The 18753-nt window shown below is 37.7% G+C and overlaps 2 protein-coding genes across 2 annotated transcripts; both read right to left on the reverse strand.

The window, feature by feature from the left end:
• Positions 1-614: 614 nt before the first annotated feature.
• LOC128258826 (circadian locomoter output cycles protein kaput) lies at positions 615-17713 on the reverse strand. The gene is given in 9 exon segments (XM_052990729.1): positions 615-3140; positions 4734-5359; positions 6746-7105; positions 7159-7249; positions 7251-7376; positions 8911-9092; positions 9150-9298; positions 10985-11276; positions 17106-17713. Coding segments are annotated over 8 exon segments (3099 nt in total). The 5' UTR covers positions 11023-11276; positions 17106-17713; the 3' UTR covers positions 615-1613.
• LOC128258835 (microtubule-associated protein RP/EB family member 1) lies at positions 7681-8636 on the reverse strand. Its single transcript, XM_052990764.1, has one exon. It carries the CDS (start codon positions 8524-8526, stop codon positions 8005-8007), a length of 522 nt encoding a protein of 173 aa, XP_052846724.1. The 5' UTR covers positions 8527-8636; the 3' UTR covers positions 7681-8004.
• Positions 17714-18753: the final 1040 nt, after the last annotated feature.

Genomic DNA, 18753 nt, shown 5'->3' on the forward strand with positions numbered 1-18753 from the left:
AAAACCTGTGTGGGTATGTACCAAAATACTTACATCTTAAGTCAAATATTTGAATTTGTATTCTCTTCAGACATTAATGAAAGTGAAGATTCCGCTTTGTTTTGGGACTGTGAAGGTGGCTGCGAAACCTTATAGGTTCTTATCGCTGCCTTCCGTCAACGGACGGCATACTCGAAGCCTCAGATGAGTCAATGCATATAGAACAAGTTTAACAAGAAAATCATCCTTGTAGAGATTTCGATGAAGTCTGCCGGGAGAATTTTGCACCTGTTAAAGTGGTAATCAAAGAAAATAATCTGATGGCAAAACTTGTATTAGCTATGGGTTAAAATATGTAAATTACATCTCAAGTAACATAGTGTTCTAGCTCAGATTCACTTAAAACATATGAGAATGCGTCGACGCAGTGCCAGTCCATGTAGTTAAACTGTGAGGAAGAAGACTTACAACTTGCTAACGAAATCCCATAGTTAACCACCTATTAGCAAATTTGTTCTGTCCATTGGGTGTCGTCTACAATCTGAATGACAAGATCAGGAATCTGATGAGCAACATCAACTCGCGATACTTACTTACTATACTACTCCCTCTCTAAGAAAAGATTAAACTTAGTCGTCTTTTGTAACTGTTTTTGTTTGCTTTATTACAACTCAGTTTGGTTCGATACTTTTTTTTTTGATTTGATTAGCTTGTTCAGTTTGTTTTTTTCGGAGCTTGTTTTGAGAAACATAAAAACACTAAGTTATGTACAATATAGTTGCAGATTATTATCTTCGTATGGGTATTTACAGGCTTAAGAAAGTTCTTCCGACTTGTCCTATAGGTATGTACAGAGCTTAAACACTGAGTTTACTAGAACTATTAAGGTAGTTTTAGTTGAGTTTAAGATAGTTTGTTTCCATTTACAAATTCTTAGTTTAAGCATTTGGCTTTTTATCAGCTGAAGATCGAAACATATTCGAACGAAGTTTTCCAACAGAAAAATAGTAATACAGGGAACACAGGAGTTATCTTTGATTGAACTAATGGTTTTTCATCTGTCGGAAAAGATCAGGCCTGAAGATAGCTTATGGGAATATGTTCACAGCAAAATAAATGTAAGTTGCAATCTCAACCTGAGTTTTGAATTGTACAAATACCTATCCTATATAAATATTTTATTTGACCTCAGTGGCGAAGCCCAGTCTTGAAAATAATATGGAATTGGATTAGCTTTGCTCAACTCGTTCGCTGTTAGACGCTTCTCGGTAAATTTAATTACCAACAGCTAAGGGTTAGGCTTTAAGGTTCGATTACGTATCAGAGATCCCTGTTTGCGCCTCGATGGCACTTACTGGATAAAGCTAACTTATGGAAACTTAAGCTTACAAACGAAACATTTTATAACAACAGCTTAGAATCTACCTACACTGAAATATTTTGAGAACTCAACTATGCGTTAGTCTATATACAATTCACGAATCAAGGGGAGAACAAATACTCAGTCTGTCGAGATCTACAACTAGTTCTAATTTTCCAATAAAGAAGGTTCAATAAAGAGAGCCACAGGCCAAACTTGAATAACACTCATCTAAATTCTTACAATCGATGGAGTTATTTGCATCGGGATTCCCCTATTGACTGCTGCCTGGGGCTGTATGGGGCGAGTTGAATAGATTCTGCGATTGCTCTTGGGACATCTGGTAGGGCAATATTTCCAGATCGTTTGGCAACTGGTTTTGGCTCTGATTCTGGCTGTTGCTAAGAAAGGGATTCGCACTGAAGAAATTGTTTGACTGCTGTTGATGCTGCTGCAGGATTTGCTGCTGCTGCTGCTGCTGTTGCTGCTGTTGCTGCTGTTGTTGCTGCTGTTGCTGTTGCTGCTGCTGCTGCATTTGCGTGCTGCTGGAACTGTGCAACATTTTGTTGTCCTCGCTCTGCGATTCGGAGCCATCATCGCTGATGCCCATGTGAAAGTTGATCGAGGGACTCGATTCGGTGGCCATTTGCATGTAGGACAACAGCGAGTCCTCGTTGTTATTTTGCGGTGGATTCGTATTGCCATTGTTGTTGTTCTGGTTGCCATTGTTCAGAGTGCTGCCACCGTTAAAGCTTTGATTGTTGTTATTGCTGCTGGAGCTGAAGGGATTAATGGTGGACTGCGAGCCCAGGGATTGCAGGGGTGACAGATTGAGGAAGGCATCTATATCGTCGATATCCTCACGTAGTAAAATATCATTTTGTTGCTGCAGTTGCAACTGTTGCTGCTGTTGCTGCTGTTGCTGTTGCTGTTGCTGCTGTTGCTGCTGTTGCTGCTGTTGCTGCTGTTGCTGTTGCTGCTGTTGCTGATTATGTTGCTGCAGTTGCGTGTGACTCTGATGTTGCTGCTGCAAGTTGTGTTGGTGCTGCGTGTGCAAATTCTGCTGCTGCTGCATCATCATCTGCTGGTCCTGTTGGTTCAACATCTGCTCCGAATTCAAGGCGAATCCGTACTGATTGAACTGCGGCTGCACTGCGTTGCTGCCGGTGAAGTTGAGACCCCGCTGACTTCCGGCCATGGTTCCCACAGCGGCGGCTGCCATGTTGCCCGATGCGAAGCCCATCGACATCATGGGCTGCAGGTATGTGTAGCGGGAGAGGAGCAGTTGCTCCGAGACGATCCTCAGCTCGTTCTGCTGCTGCAGGATCAGCTTTTGCAGCTCGTCGTGCTTCCGCTGCAGCTGATCCTGCAGCTGGCTCTGCGTGGGCGTCATCACCACGGTGTCGGGCAGCAGATCCTGCTGTGCCTGCACCGGAAGTGGCGACAACACTGGCGCCACCGGAAACGGAGCGATCACCGGTTGCATGGGTATGGCGGTCAGATATTGCGGTGGCTCCAGAAAAGTGGGTGCCACCAATTGGGGACTGGCCAGTGGATAGGCGGGCTGGGGAAACTGACAGGCATTGCCGGCCATGATCTGCGTGGATGCAATCGGCAGCAGGGGCACCATTTTCGGAGCACCCACCGTATGCTGCAATTGCTGTTGCAGCTGCTGCTGTTGCTGCTGATGCTGATGTTGCTGCTGCTGGCTCTGTTGCTGATGCTGCAAGTGATGATGCGACTGACTGTGATGGTGCTCGCGGTGGTGTTCACGGTGATGCGATCGCTGTCTTTGGCTTTGCTGAGGAAATAACAAGAGTATTAGATATAAAATATGGATTTTGAGAAATCACTTGATGATCGAAAGGGTAAATCACTCATTAAGACAACAAAATTTTATACATTTTCCAACAAATTTATTGAGTTATATGTATTAGTTTTAGACCCTTTAAACATATTAAACTAAGTATTTGATTCAAAGTCCTAACTTAATTTATTGGATATTTAATAATGTCAAAAAATTTGACTCACCATATATAACCTTATTATTTTGCAATAATTACAACAGTTTTTAACTGATCGGTCCCAGTTGCAAACTATCCGCCGATGGTAGCAAGTGTCAGGACATCAAGGAATACCAAATTACACTCGCTAATGTCCTGGCACTTGACCTTCGGGAGGACCCAATTTCCAAGATGGGTAACTGTCGGCATTATTGCGCACTTCACACACTCACCTTTATTGTCCGTGACTTATATTGATTTGTTCTTGCAAATTCTATAAATGTTAATTAAATAATCAATAATTTTATAATCAAGTGATTTTTGTACTGTCTTTTGATTTTGTGTTTTAGTGTTTATATGTTGCCGATCTAAAAAAAAAATGCACAAGGTTTGAAAAATATTGCTAAAACTAAAAAATTGAACCAAACTAAAAAATGTGAGTGTCAATTTCTGAATCAGGGAACAAAAACATTAAGACAAAAGTTCTGTAGTTTTAGAACACGATAATTAAATGCAGAATAACTTCGAGTTCCTTTTTAAGAACGCAACGTTTTCGTTGATGTCCAAAACTATACTAAAGAGCGAGTGGTTTTCGCGATATTTATTTAAACATACTATATACAAGATATTTAAAGCTGTTACTCATTTACAACAGGGTACTTTGATTTTTTTACAAAAGATAATGTTTTTAAACAAATAAAAAAATACATACATCGCCAGAACTCAATGAACCATTAACAGGAAAGGAAACAAGCTTTGACAATCCGAAGTTTATTTACCCTTGCTATAACAAAAATTTAATATTCCATAAAACCTCTAGTTCCACTTACGCTTTTAATATTTTTTGGTGGATAATTAGGCACCCGCAATAATAATAATGTAAATCACTCATTAAAGTAAGTATGAAACCAAGCAATATATTTAAATATATTATACCTGTTATTCATGTACAAAAAGTATATTCTTTTCTTTCAAAAAGCAATGGGTTCGTTGATGACCAAAACTATGCTAAAGAGCGACTGGTTTTCGCGAAATATATTTAAACATACTTATATAAAAGATATTTAAAGCTGTTACTCATTTACAACTGGGTATTTTGTTTTTTTTTTGCAAAAGATAATAATTTTGTTCTGAGTACGGAATTTTCGGTAGCACCAGATTGCATAAAGACGGTTGTTTACCCACACATACCAGCAATTCAAATGATGATATTAGTCACAACAACAAAAAAAGAACAATTAGCTAAGGGTGGAGTAAACTATATATTATTTGAGCAATAGGGAAAAGCTTTATTTGTTGTCCACGGCATTTAATTAGAGAGGTGCAATCCTTTAGGTTTATGGCTTTAATGAACAACCCTTTCGATCATCTATTCATTTTGTTATACTTACCGAACTAACGTGGGTCATCATGGACTGCCGGCTGGTGACAGAATCCGCGGAAATGGACGTGGAATCTGAGTCATTGCCCCGATTGTTGTAGAAGTAACACTTCCGCTTGGATTTCGGTGATATGCCCGTCGAACTGATGTTTCCGTAGCTCGAGGCGGGTCGCGATGTCTTTAGAGAACTAATATGGCAGGAACCAGAGGGCTGAGCAGCCGATGCGGACCACATGGGCGATGAGTCGACGGCTGGCGATGTGGCCGTCGTTTCATTTCCCAGATTCGCCAGGCTGTTTCCCAGCAAAGTGCTATCCAGATTTTGGCTGCTCAGCTCAAAATCCCTTAGAGTGGTGGTGGCAGATGCGGATTGGCTGCTGTTTGCCGTGGAGGCGATAGCCTTGCTGGTTCCATTGTTGTTTTTGCTACTGCTGCTGTTTCCCGATTTGTGACACTCCTTTCGACTCTCCTTGAGGACCTCCGCATAGCTGACTACCTTGTGAGTGCAGACCACATAGTCCGGCTTGGAGTTGAACTGATGATAGCTCACATAGTAGTCCGTTTGCAGCCAGATCCATTGCTGGCCCTTGGTGAGGAATCGGTAGTAGCAGGATTTGCCCTCGCCCGTCTGACGAACTATTAACAGGGATTTAAACACCATAAAAAAGGGATCAACAAAAATTAGCCTTAAGAAAACATATGTAATTTCAGTTGCCTTAGACCATACCCCTTTTTATTTCATTTTCTTTTGTTGATGCACTATCAACAGTACCAACAAGTGGTCCAACAAAACTTTAAGCATTGTGGGCAATTATCGAGTTCGCGAGGAAAACACAAATAGTATAGTATACACATTTATAAAAACAAGAAAGGAAGCAAACTTCGGCAAGCCGAAGTTCATATACCCTTGCAGCTATTGCTTAAATTGAATGTTCTTGAAAACATTAAAATTATGATTTACTTGCGTGTATGTTTACATTGAAGCTATTTGAAGCTTATTTGATAGTTCTCATGGCAGCTATATGATATCGTTTTCCGATTTTAATAAAATTAAAAGCGTAATTCTGAACTGTCAAATTATTAAGTAATCATAAAGAATTTGTAAAAAAATTACAAAATAAATAAGTTAAATTAAAAATAACAATTTTTTTTTAATATTTGTATTGTTTTAATGGGAGCTTTAAGTTATAGTCGTCCGATTTTGATGAAATTAAAACCGTAATTCTGAAATATTTAACCATTACTATATCTCGAAGAACTAAAAAATAACTAAAAACACCAAAGTTATAATTTTTTTTTATTTTTCCGATTGTTTCTATGGGAGCTATATGCTGTAGTCGTCCGATTTTGATGAAATTTCAACCGTAAATCGGAAATATTTAACCATTACTAAATGCCGAAGAACTAAACAAAAAATTAAAAAACAGCAAAGTTATAATTTTTTTTCATTTATTTATCCGATTGTTCCTATGGGAGCTATATGCTATAGTCGTCCGATCCGGCTCGTTCCGGCTTATATACTACCTGCAATAGAAAGTTTTATGCAGATAGCTTCAAAACTGAGAGACTAGTTTGCGTACAAACGGACGGACAGACGGACGGACAGACGGACGGAGAGACGGACATGGCTAGATCGACTCTACTAGTGATGCAGATCAAGAAAATATATACTTTATAGTGTCGGAAACGTCTCCTTCACTGCGTAAAAAGTTATGCGGCTTAAAAGTTAAATCTTTTGTGAAGTTCTATTTTATAAATTTCTGCACTATTGTGACAAAATTTATTTAAAAGTGATATTATATCTCAAAATTAGTTTATTAAGCCCTATTAGATAATTGGGTAGTCTTTAAGGCTTATGTACATCCTTGAAAACCTATAGTCGACGCAGCATTTTTGCAGATGATGAAGCACTGACTATGGCAACTTTTTTATTTTATTTATTTTTAAGCCCACAATAAAAAAGGTTAACAAAATCGTTGACTGCAAATCAAAGCAGCCGCAAAATACAAGAATGTAACTTACGCTCCTCGTGGCACGACACAATGCTGTCCAAATCATCGAAGTGGTAGTAATCGTAGCCAGAAGTGCCCAGAACTTCGAAGGGCATGTAACCAATAATCGGGGGCGCCCGATGGTCCAAGAAAAGGAACTTCCACTCCATGCTGTGCTTCGAGGTGAATTCGTTGCTGGTGGGATCGATGATGCTCATTTCGCGGATCAATTGGGGATTCTGGACGCGACCGGTGCCGACGAAAACCAGCTTCTTGTCCACCTCGGCACTGGGATTCTGCTGGAAGATGCGCGGCAGCACCGCGGGCTGTCCATTGGAGCCTCCGTTCGTGCCCTCCGAACTGCAACCCGTGGAGGTATTGGTATCATTACCTAAAGGATAAGCATCAGTGGAGGTGACCGAAACTCTCTGCAAGGCTACCTACGAAAGTAACCCACAAATTTGACCAGTTCGTAGGCATTGGCATCCACTTTCTCCATTCCACCCCTCCTCAAATGGGTGTAGAATGTGATCTGGATTGCTGGAACTAATATCCGTCTGTCGGGGCTCGATAACCGGCGTGGGATTCATAAAGATGTTTAGCAGTGCCTCGTGGTCCATTTCGTAGGCCAGGTCATAAATGGTCATGTTGTACAGATCTTGCTGGAATATGTTAAATTTGTCAGAGATGTAGGTCCATAAATATTATTTAAATACGTATTTATTTGCTGACACTTAGCATTACCCTCAAATTAATATTAGGGCCCATAAATCTTTCATGTGAGTAGTTAAGACCTCATTAAATACTCATTTATTTCCATAAATTTATTTTAATCCACAGCACCAAAACTATTTATTCTTTCCAAGTTTCGATCATTATTATCTCTTTACGTTATATTACTCTATTATTTGTAACTTGGGCAGTGTCTGTTTATTAATTTCCACAAATTCTTTACACTTTTTTGCGAAAAACTACAAACACGCAAACTATTTTGTGTATGAGTGCCAAGTGATATATGTAAGGCGCTCATAAAAGTAACCAATATCAAAAGAACTAAAAATTTCGATAAAAATTACGGGTTTTTGGATACATTAATTGGGGCTGTCGGCATAAACAATCTTTAGAACACTCTCGTATATAGGTTGTGCAGTGGGGTCAGATTTGTGCTTTCGACAAAGAGTTTCAATGTCACGTAGTTTCTTAAAGTAGAAATCCCGTTCCTGTTCCATTTCCCGCTGCTGAGAACGTAGCAGGAGCTCCAGCTTGATTTCCGTACTGGCCTTTTCCGAATCAAAATGTAATGTTGAGCCCTTTTTGGCTTTCGCATCGAGGCGTGGTTTTGGGCGACTGTTTCTGGCATTTTGGGCCCACAATATGAGTGCCGAAACCCATGGTGACTCCGTTTCGAGCGATCACTGGATCGTATTCTCGGCCATCGTAGTTGGCATCGAAGAACTTGCGGAACCACTGGAGGAATTCCAAGTTATCTTGAAAGCGTCCCTTGATCAGCCTTTCGATGGGAACGACCTTATCGACAACCACTTTTTTAAAAACCGCCTGCAAGATCTTAAAATTGTGTATGTGCTCGTGCTCCTGGTTAGTGCGAAACTTGATGCGCTTGACAGGAACCGAGTTGGGGAACATCATGTCCATGAACTGACAGTAAGCCGCTCCGGTGCACAGCTCCTCGATCTTCGAAAACTCGGCCTTCAACGTGCTATTTACCCAGGATAGCATTTCGTAACGCGAGGGATTGTCCGAAGTAACGTTGGTTGAATGCACGTTAACCGCTCTTTTAATTTTAGAAGACATTATTTACAAGAAATTTGTCTTTTTGTCGTTTGTTAAGTTTTGTTAGTTTACGAATCGACTGTCTAAACCGATTTAACGCTCTTGGCCTGCTTAAAAATAAAACACATAACAAACTTGTCTTATTGGTGATTCCAAAAATTTGTATATATTTGAATGATTTAAAGATCGTTGCAAAGTTATCAATTAAACTAAGATAACACACATTAATGGTGTCCTTTTTTTCCGACGGTTAAGACCCAGGCCTTAAAATTAGGGCGTATTGATTCTATAGATTTGTATAGCTATGATTAGCTAAAAAAATATTTAAATTTTGATAAGCTCCTAAATCAAGCGCTCCCTTAGGATTTTATAGAATTTGAATCTTGATTCATTAAATTGTCTTACCGGCAGGTATCCCAGCTGAGAGGTAATACTTTCCGAGGCATAAAATATGGAGCCCATGCTGCTGAAGACCATCATGAAACCATCCAAAGACTCGAGCATCAGGTGGGTGTACTCATCGTTGCTCAGAAAGGTGGGCTTCCAGTCTTGATGAATTTCGAAAACCTTCGAGCGATCGGTGGCCTCTGATAATAAACATTTTGAGTTAAAATGCTTACGTTTAATTAACATTGTTTGCCCACCATTATGATTCTTCAGGAAGGCTATCGTGGACTTCAGGACCGTGGACTTGTCCATCTTTCTGCTGGAAGTGGATATCAAGGCGCTCAGATCGTTGACCAGCGAGTTGAACTGATCCCGCCGCTTCTTTTCGCTGAGATTGCGCGATTTTCTGCAAAGGAAGCTATGAATTAAAAAGAATCAATAGGATGCATTTACGGTTAGCAACGTCAACGTTCACTAGAAATAGAAATATTTCATAACAAACTGGATTTACCACCCCCAAATGAGTGTGTGACCCACGTGTGTCCGACCCATTGAGGCATTGTCTGGCGTTGATTAGCCATATATGCCCATATGCTATCATCATCCCGGATTTTTCTAAGGATTGCGAAGGGTTGTGTTCCCTTTGTCACTTTGAGTTTGCTGCGCTAGAGTTAACTTTTTCTGCTCTGGCATTGACATTTGCATGTCACTAACTGGTTGATATGCGGAGTCTTGGGATTATTGTTATTGTCAGGTTATTTGAGTATGTTATGGCAGTTGATAACCAGTAATGTGTTTACAATTAATTGAAGGGCAACAAGCTGGAAGTATATATTGACGAGTCAATGTGGTGATTTGTATAAAGGATTATAAAATGTACTTACAAGTATTTCACTCACATGCAAAACTATTAGTGGAAGTAGTATTAAATTAAGTTTACAACAATAAATGCCTCTAAAGGAATTATACCCTTCACAATGAAGAAGACATTTCCTACCCTATAAAGTCTTGTCCGCCTGTCCGTCTGTCCGTTTCTACGCAAATAAGTCTTCATGTTTTAATGCTATACAGATGGTAATTAAGTCGGAATAAATTTTAACTTAGCTGTTTTTATTTGTTTTGTTTTCTTTGAGATGTATAAAAGTTGTTTTGTTTCAGAATTGCGGTTTTTATTTGATTAAAATCAAACGATTCCAAGAGAACCATCGGAATATTTAAAATATTTATAACTTCTATACACTCAAATTTTTTTTTGTCTTTGGTGTATAGTAAAGGTTTAAGAATTCAGAGTTATGCTTTTAATTTTAGAAAAAAGGAAAACGATGTTAAATAGTTGTTATGAGAACATCAAAATAATATAACTAAAAATCATCATAGCATCAAGGTTTTAGTTGTTTTAACAAATATTTAATTTTTGCAATAGCTGCAAAAGATTGAAATTCGTTTATTTTACTGCATAAATGCAATGCAATAGCTGTATAGTTTGCAAAATATTGCGGCAAACATATCGGGACTTTAAAGGGCCAGTCTGCAAAGAAACTTTGTTAAAATAAGTAATTAAAGCCGTTCGTTCCCACCCTTGCATAAACAATTGTGTTTTCTCATCATTCTGGATATCAGATAACTAATTTCTTGTATTTATTTCAAGCAAGTATTTTAGCTACTCTTGGTTATTAAGAAGCGGGGTTATTAGACCAGGTGAATGTAATTATTGCATGACCTAATCGAATTTGCACTCAGATTACAATTCATTTAAGTCGGCCATAGGAAAAACGGATCAAAGAATTAAGTTACCACGGTATTAGTTTTCTTTGATTGAACCGGGGGTGTGAATTATCGAATTGGTGCGGAGCTACCTGGGATTTTATGACGACAGCAGTCGTTTCTTGAGACAGTCATTCATCAGAAAAATAATAAACAAAGAGGACAAATCCACCTTCACCTAGTGGAAAATTTAGCAAAACGCCATATACACGTCTTTTCTTTTACTTCTTGTCAACTGTCACTTGCAGATTGTGCACAGATTTGTGCTATCTATTTATGAATATCTACTAGTACATGAGTATGGGTGCTTAATGGGTACTGAACTTACCTTTTCGTATCATCCTTGTCATCGCTTTCGTCGTCCATTTTCGGGTCTGTCGGATAATCCACTTCAAACCGCACAATTTTTAAATTATTGCCCAAAAAGAGTAGGCAAAGCGAGGAACCGAAGAAAGTTCGAAACTTTCCACTTCTTTTGAAGACTTGCTCACAAACGCCACACACAATTTACTCCGTCACATAATTTTGTTCATATGTGCTTTTGGTATTTGGTTAAAAGTTCAAGTAATGTTCACGCAACAATTGATTTCCATATGCTCAATATGCCACATTTTGAATGGCTGCAAGGGGACACAGAATTGATTAGCTTTATTTCGGTGAGTTAGGTTAAGGTATTTTATTTTTCCGTCGCGTCTCCAAATCGCAATGTTCGCCAAACGCCGCGCTCTGTCAGCAACAAGTGCAGTTGTGGTTCTGTTTCGGCTTTGCTGGCTGCCAGCATCCTTTTCGAATCGGTTTCGTGGGGTTATGTAACCGCATAAGCTGCGCCTGCGCAGGATCCCCGAGTGGAGGCCCCGTGGCCAATCTGCCAGTTGGCCGTGCCAATCAATGTTGCACATTTGCAACCCCTGAAATGTATGCTACGCTATTTTGTCATGTTACAAAATGCGTTCGGCGAATGCCTTAACAACCACTCGGTGATTGGAGTGAGTGGGTGGTTGGGTGGTTGGCTGCGTTGGGCTGAGCTGAGCTGGGTGGATGACCAGCCCGGAGGGTGAGTAGAGCAGCTGCTAACCAATTGCCTGGCTCTGCCTGCAGCCGACCTTTGCCTGCGGATGCTCCCCTTTTTTGCCAGCTATAAATAAGCTTCCATGCTCGCTCCGATTGCATAATTCTCTGTGTTTGCTTTACTTTCTTTTGAATTCTTTATATCCCATTTAGTTCCCAATCATTTCCCGCACCTGAAGTCATTTGCTTTCACACCCACAAAATTATTCCCTGTTAATTGACGGTCCAGCATTTAAAGGGTTTCGGCGAAAAGCAATTTCTTGCCGAACAACAACTTGAAAACTTTTCAGTAAATGTCAAAGGTTTTGCAAGCCTGTTAAATGCATTTACCAAATGGAATGGGTTGAAAACTTGATTCCCAGCACCCAGTGACGTTGGAGTTGAGCCCATTTAAAGCTGGTACATTGGCGAAAAATCAGTGCATAATTAAAATGTGCAAAGCAGCTTAAAATTAAACAGCCCTACATCTGCCGAGCCAGTTGTAATTAATCCGTTTAGCTTCGTTTGACCAGCGACCCAAAGCTCAGCTCATAATTTCCCACATGTACACACCGGGGACATCAGTTTAAATACACATCAAAGGCGGCACACTGCCCGTGCCTTTGGCCAAGTGTTGCTGGTTAACCGTAAGTAGCTGTTGGCCAAAACCCAGACTTGAAATGCTGCCAGATAATTGCCAATGACTTCACTTAATGGCTCGTGTTGCAATTAGTGCGGTTGGCTTGGTTTGTCGCACAGTGCAAAAAGATTAAGTTAGAGACATTTAGAGAACGTGTCAGGTATTATTATTGAATGTTCTAGCATCGCCCCAAGGAATGTGGTCCAGTTACAACATTGTTTGCTAAATTATAAGCTCGAGCGTAATGGGTTAATCCACTGAATTCAAACTAAGTTTAAACCTTTTGTTTTGTGTACGAAACCTTCATTATCATCTGTTTAAATAACATCTCTTTTAGAAACAATTATTCCTGGCTAAGCATATAATTAAAAGCTCGTTGACTTTAAGAAGCCAGGTGATCAATCACTTTCTAAAATTTTTTACTTCGTGTAAAAATAATGTAGATTTAATGCCATAAATGTACGTAAACATTGGTTACAAAATTGTGTCTGTAAAAGTACTTTAATAATAAAAATTTCGAGAAGTGTTTTGGTCAAAAAACAATAGAATTTTGTTCTAATTAGGACATTTTTTATATTTTATAATCTTTTGGGTACCTCTGCTCTAATGGTTAAACAAGAAAAATATTTTCAAGCCTTACCATGATAGCAAAATGTCACCCGTTATCCAATTTTTTTGGCAATAGACCCTACTTTATATTACATAAAATGAACATGTAAAAGAACAAATAATATTTAAAAAAAACAAACCAAGAAACAAAATCATTCTCCTCAATACTGTCAATTACTTTTGGCCTTCACCCCAGCAAATGAAACTGCATGAGACAACTTAAAAACTATCATCAAATCATATGATGTGTATGAACCCATCATCTATTACAGATAGAAGCTTTCATAGTAAACATTTGGCATTGACAACATTGTTTGGTGATATGTGTTTTGAGGCGTATTTATATATTTGCAATGCGGAAGCCAGTTGGTTGGAAAAAACAGCATACTGTACGGAATAGTGGGAAAGCACAGAAAGCCGGTTGGAGTGCAGCGCAATGGCAGGTTTACTCAACCCAGACGCAGATCGTTGACTGACCTACTCACGAGCGTGGTGAGATATAGTGGCTATATCTATACCTCTCTCTTTCGGTCCCACACGCCCCGTCCCGCTCACTTGCACTCTCTAACGCCTGCTGACTCGCTCTGTCGCATTTCGAAGGGGGGAACTAACGTCATTTGATTGCATTTGTAAAGCTTCGCTCAGTTACAGAAATTATCGCATACGACCGATGTGTTGGTAGCCATTTATGTATATATATCCCCTCTCTTGATTTCTTTGTCAGTGAACTTGAGCTTTTGCTTGGCAATGCTAATTGCATTGCGATTACAGCATAGTGTCCGTGTGTGAGTGATAATACCCAATACTCATACGACCTGTTGTACAGCCGTTTTTTTCGTCGTCGTTTTCCCTGCTATTTCTCTTTCCGCAAAACGTGTAATACTTTTCGTCTCACTTTTGCGTTTGTTGTTTTAAACTTGACTTAATTAAATTTTTCACTTTTATTTTTATCTTTTTCCGTTCATTGATTTAGTTTTGTTGTTTTCCTTTCCTGTGAATTACACTTAGACCTGGCTAAAGCATAGTTTTTTTAAATACGGATTTCATGATTTAAGGGGTTAAAGGCCCCTACAATTAAATGGTTTTCCAGTAAGGAGTTTTAATTTTTTTTTGGTTTTAGGGTTTTATAAACGGATCTTGTACACGCCTTTTTATTAACGCTTAACAATTTAATAATAAATCAACAGATGTGATGACCACTTAACCATTTAAAGTCCGCCTGCTCAATATCATCGCTACATCATAACGGCTTGATCATGATTTAGTGTGTTTAATTAATTCTGGGAATCACTGAGGAAATACTCTAAATTTGGAATTGCTACACGGAGGTGAAACTTTAAATAATTGAACATGTTAAGAGACTTACTAACTACAAATTAATTTGTTATTTCAAAGGAATTTTAAATTAAAGTGAGAAATATCTGTATAGAAAATGGCTTGGGAATCGCCAAGTGAAAAAATCTAATGACTTTACTGGAAATTGTTAAAGTTTCAAGCAAATTAAAAAAAATATAATTATATAAGTTGTTGAACAAATTCAACTTATTAAGTTTTAGAACTTAAAGTCATACAAATATAGGATTCCTAAATAATGTACTCTTTTGTTTGATTTCAATATGAATAATAAGTAAATAGCTTAATACTAATACTTTATTTATGGTATTTTTATCACATTTTTTTTATGCTTCTGGAATTTTACTGAAATACTTTCTACTGTGTTTTTAATAAACACGAAACAATAAATTCTTCATTCATTTTGATAATGAACTTGAGACGTATGTGCAATTACTCATAAGATACTTCAATAGTAAATAGTTACCTTAAACTTTAAAAACTACCAGAAGCTTTCTATAAGTTATCTTTCTTTGTTTACAAATAGCTAAAATTTGCTAAAAAAAAAATACCTGGGCAGTTGTCAATCAGATGCTTATCTTACCGTATCAACAACAACCTATTTGCTCAAAATGAAAGCAAAATATAAGCTCTGCAAACCCAAGCGAAAATGCCTAGAAAGTGCAGCTGACTGCAGTAATTATTTAGTAACATTTCGTAACTGTGTCACATATTTTTTGACTAAAAACAAACGAAAACGAAGTTAAACTACATGTAATGTTTAAAACCATTTTGCATGTCTATATAGTTGTCAATTGAAATAACTTTTACTGGGAGCGTGTGCGGCTACTGCATGATCGCACACCACTGCACAAAATGCACACGCGCACTCACACTATCAGTAACGCACTCACACCTAGACAGACTGGCACACACAGATACTCGGGGCAGTCAAACGCTGACGATGACGTTTCAAAAATTTAAAAAGACGCCAGATCCGAGACCTGAGTCTTGCCAGCCAACAATACAAAAAAAAATTAAAATAAAACAAACGGAAAAGGGTAAGGTTGAAAGGGTGCCTGGGGAAATACCTAGCTACACCCAATACAAAATTTGCATCGAAACTAAATTATTGTTATATAAATTTTAAACTATTGGGTATGAAAAAGTTCTCAATAAGAGTAGTAGTATAGTAGTAGTATAGTTTTTCTACTAATGACAATGAAAATTCTTTCGCAAAAATCTGCAGTATTGTAAAATATCGGAAAAAAAATAGTTAAAAAAATTATTAAGCAAACATAAAAACCAAATCACATAAATGATAGAGCTCAGCAACTGCCAAAATACTAAACAAGTTGTCTTTAAAATGTTTCTGGGAAACCTAAAATTAAATGTAAGCAATTTAATAAATTTAAAAGTGTAAAACAACTATAAAAAATAAAAAACCAAACAAATTGATCATAAATTTGGGATCGCTTCCCTATGGATTACAACGTTAAAGGTCAAAAAATGTTGTTTTCCGAGGTCACACATTCCTCTAAAACAAAAATACTAATGAAACCCGCACACAAGAACTATATGACTAAAACGCATCGCCTTTGGTATATATTTACTATAGCCTGGTAATAACTAACACAAACACTATATAGCCATCTCTTTATTAGGTATAAAAGCCGACTTTGACAATGAAAAAATGTAACAACACAACTCCAATAGAATAAAGAGCACATACCAACATATTTTCGTATATATTTAAATTTTTTAATAACATTATTCAGACAAACGTATTTGCTCAACTAAATGGAACTGTAAATCAATTGAAAAGTTCCCTCTGGCAGATAATTTGTTTGTAATTTTTAGTTGAATGCACTTTTGTTTTAAGCGAGAAGTATCTCCTCTCGTTTTCCTCGTGTTTCCGCCTCGGTTTTCGCCTTATCGCTTTTCCGAGGCATTTTTCTAACAATATTTTTTGACACTGCGCTAGTTATTTCTATTTGTTACTTTTTTCATTTTGTTCACTTTACTTTCACAATTTGGTCGCAGCTGACTTCTAGGATTATGTTTTCGGATCTGGCGCACAACTTTTGGAAAAGGTAGTTTAATTATTTAAACACGCATGTTCTTAAGCTTCGCTGCATCCAGTATTTTTCTGAAAATATTATTTTTACTGAAAACATTATTTTGTACATGTTTAAATTTTTATATGATTTTGTATTTAATTATTATTCGTTTTTAATTGCACAAATTATTATTGCAACATCATTCACATTTATTTATAGCAACACTGAAATAATTGGATTCGAAAATACCCATTATAAATTCAATTATTTATTTCCATCCATTTAAATTCCTTCGACAGGTTATTCATCTGTCTTTTTCTGTTTCACACTAAATTTCTTTAAGATTTTTTTGTATTTTTTCTGCTATTATAGCGCATGTGTGCAAAACATTTTAAAAGGTTACATAACAACTTTTCCCGTTCTGCTTTGCTCTTTTTGGTATTTCTTGCCGGATTGCACTTGGTGACATGCATATATATATAGAAACAGATATCCAAACACAAAAACCATTTAAGTTATTTCTGCGAACGTTTCATTGTTGTTAAAAGGTAAAAAAAAAGTTCGGCACAGTCAACAGTATAAAGAAATTTTAAAAATTCGTGCGAAGCGCGAAGGAGGCAAAGACAAACAAAATTTAAACCCAAAATCGAAACAGAACCCAACAAACGAGCACTTTGAAATTGTGTTACTTGCGATCGAGTTACAGTTAGAGACAATATTGACGACAGACGGCTTGACTTTGCTTCGGATGGGCTAAATACTTGTAAAATACAAAAATAACTGCACACTCGAATAACCGGGAGAAAATACGAATAAGCCGTAGACCAGATTCGGAAAAATAGAGATCCGCTCGTTGACGCTGCGCGTGCTGGACTCAAACTGAACAAATGCACGAGAAATGCAATTTCTAAGCTCGCGAAAAACTACAAACGCAAAAAAGCCTGTGGATAACGTAAAAACTGCGAAATGCATCGAAATGTGAGCGGGTCTCCAGAAGCGTTCTCACAAATACAAAGATACTAAATCGGGTGAGAGAGTGGGTCTACAAGTCTGTTTTAATGCCGGCCGGGGCGTATACGCGATATGTGCGAGCATTCCGAGCACTACCTGACTGACTGATTGAGCCAGGCCACTCGGGTATTATTTAATATGCACTCGGGTCGGATTCTCCCCACTCAGAACCACCGTATCACTCAATTGCACCGATCGCGGATCTGAGTCGAGTCTTTATCTACCGCTCTATCAAACTACACACAGGGTCGCCAGCGGGGTTCTCTCAGTGGATCTCTCCCACATCGGATAGTATCATGATACTCTCCAGTTTTCTTCAACCTTTTTGTTTGTTGTCCGATATTCCGCGGGTTGCTGGTATGGTATTACGTCTGGAGATTACAGATTTAAGGTTCTGTTTTCTGGCTGAATTGTCAGCGATTTAAGTTCAAGGTCTGGCCCATTGATTAGGTCGTGGCTACAACTTAGCATAGGATTGACTAGGAAATATACGCAAAATATAAACGATTGTCACGTAAATTAAATAATATAAGAATTTAGTTAAACAATTGTAATACGACTAAATAAAAAAAATGTTATATTTAATTTTGAGCAGATAAATTACTAGTTAAAGAAGTTAAAAATTCAGAACCTAATTAAGCAAGCAGCCACTGACTATATCTTTAGTTGTGCTCTTAAACCACAAATATAAGTATTCAAATGTAACTAAATTTTGTCCCATTAAAAAACATTTAAATACATTTAATGAAATGCCGTTTTTTCTGTTTTTATTTAAGTAAGTAGATTGATCAATAATTTAGTATTATATATTTAATATAATACTAAAGGGGCTTCAAAATAAAACTGTTTTTAATTCATGGCCATAAAATAAACATTTTCAAAACCTAAGTTTCGCTGTATTTAATCGTTCCTTTTAAATAATATGTTAGTTTATTAGTTAACTATTAATTTAAAATAATGTATGGAATTTCTCTAAAAATCTAAAATATATTTTAAATAACTAAAGGGTAAAAGGTTTTTTATTATTAAACGGGACAAAATGGGTTGAAAAAGTAATAAACTATCTTTAATTATTGTTTAAGCCGCTATGCTAAAAACAACAAGGCATGTTACTTATAATTGCGAAAAATAACTAAATATATTAAAAGTCTCAAACTCCTGAAATCCATGTACGATAACAAGTCGTTGATCCTTAGTTCACATAGTCAGGGCCACTTCTCCGTTTTCCTTTTCATGCGTTTGCGAATTTCTATGAATATTTCATAAGTATTAAGAAAGTTGAGTTTGAGTCAATTTTGACATGGCCTCCACCGCCTTTACCTTTTTGCTCCGCCATAGTTTTGTCAGTCCGAGATCAGCACAAACGGAATTCAGCACCGAATTCAGCACTACGACCTC

This window comes from Drosophila gunungcola (assembly GCF_025200985.1).
Source record: "Drosophila gunungcola strain Sukarami chromosome 3L unlocalized genomic scaffold, Dgunungcola_SK_2 000003F, whole genome shotgun sequence".
Taxonomy (NCBI): Eukaryota; Metazoa; Arthropoda; class Insecta; order Diptera; family Drosophilidae; genus Drosophila; species Drosophila gunungcola.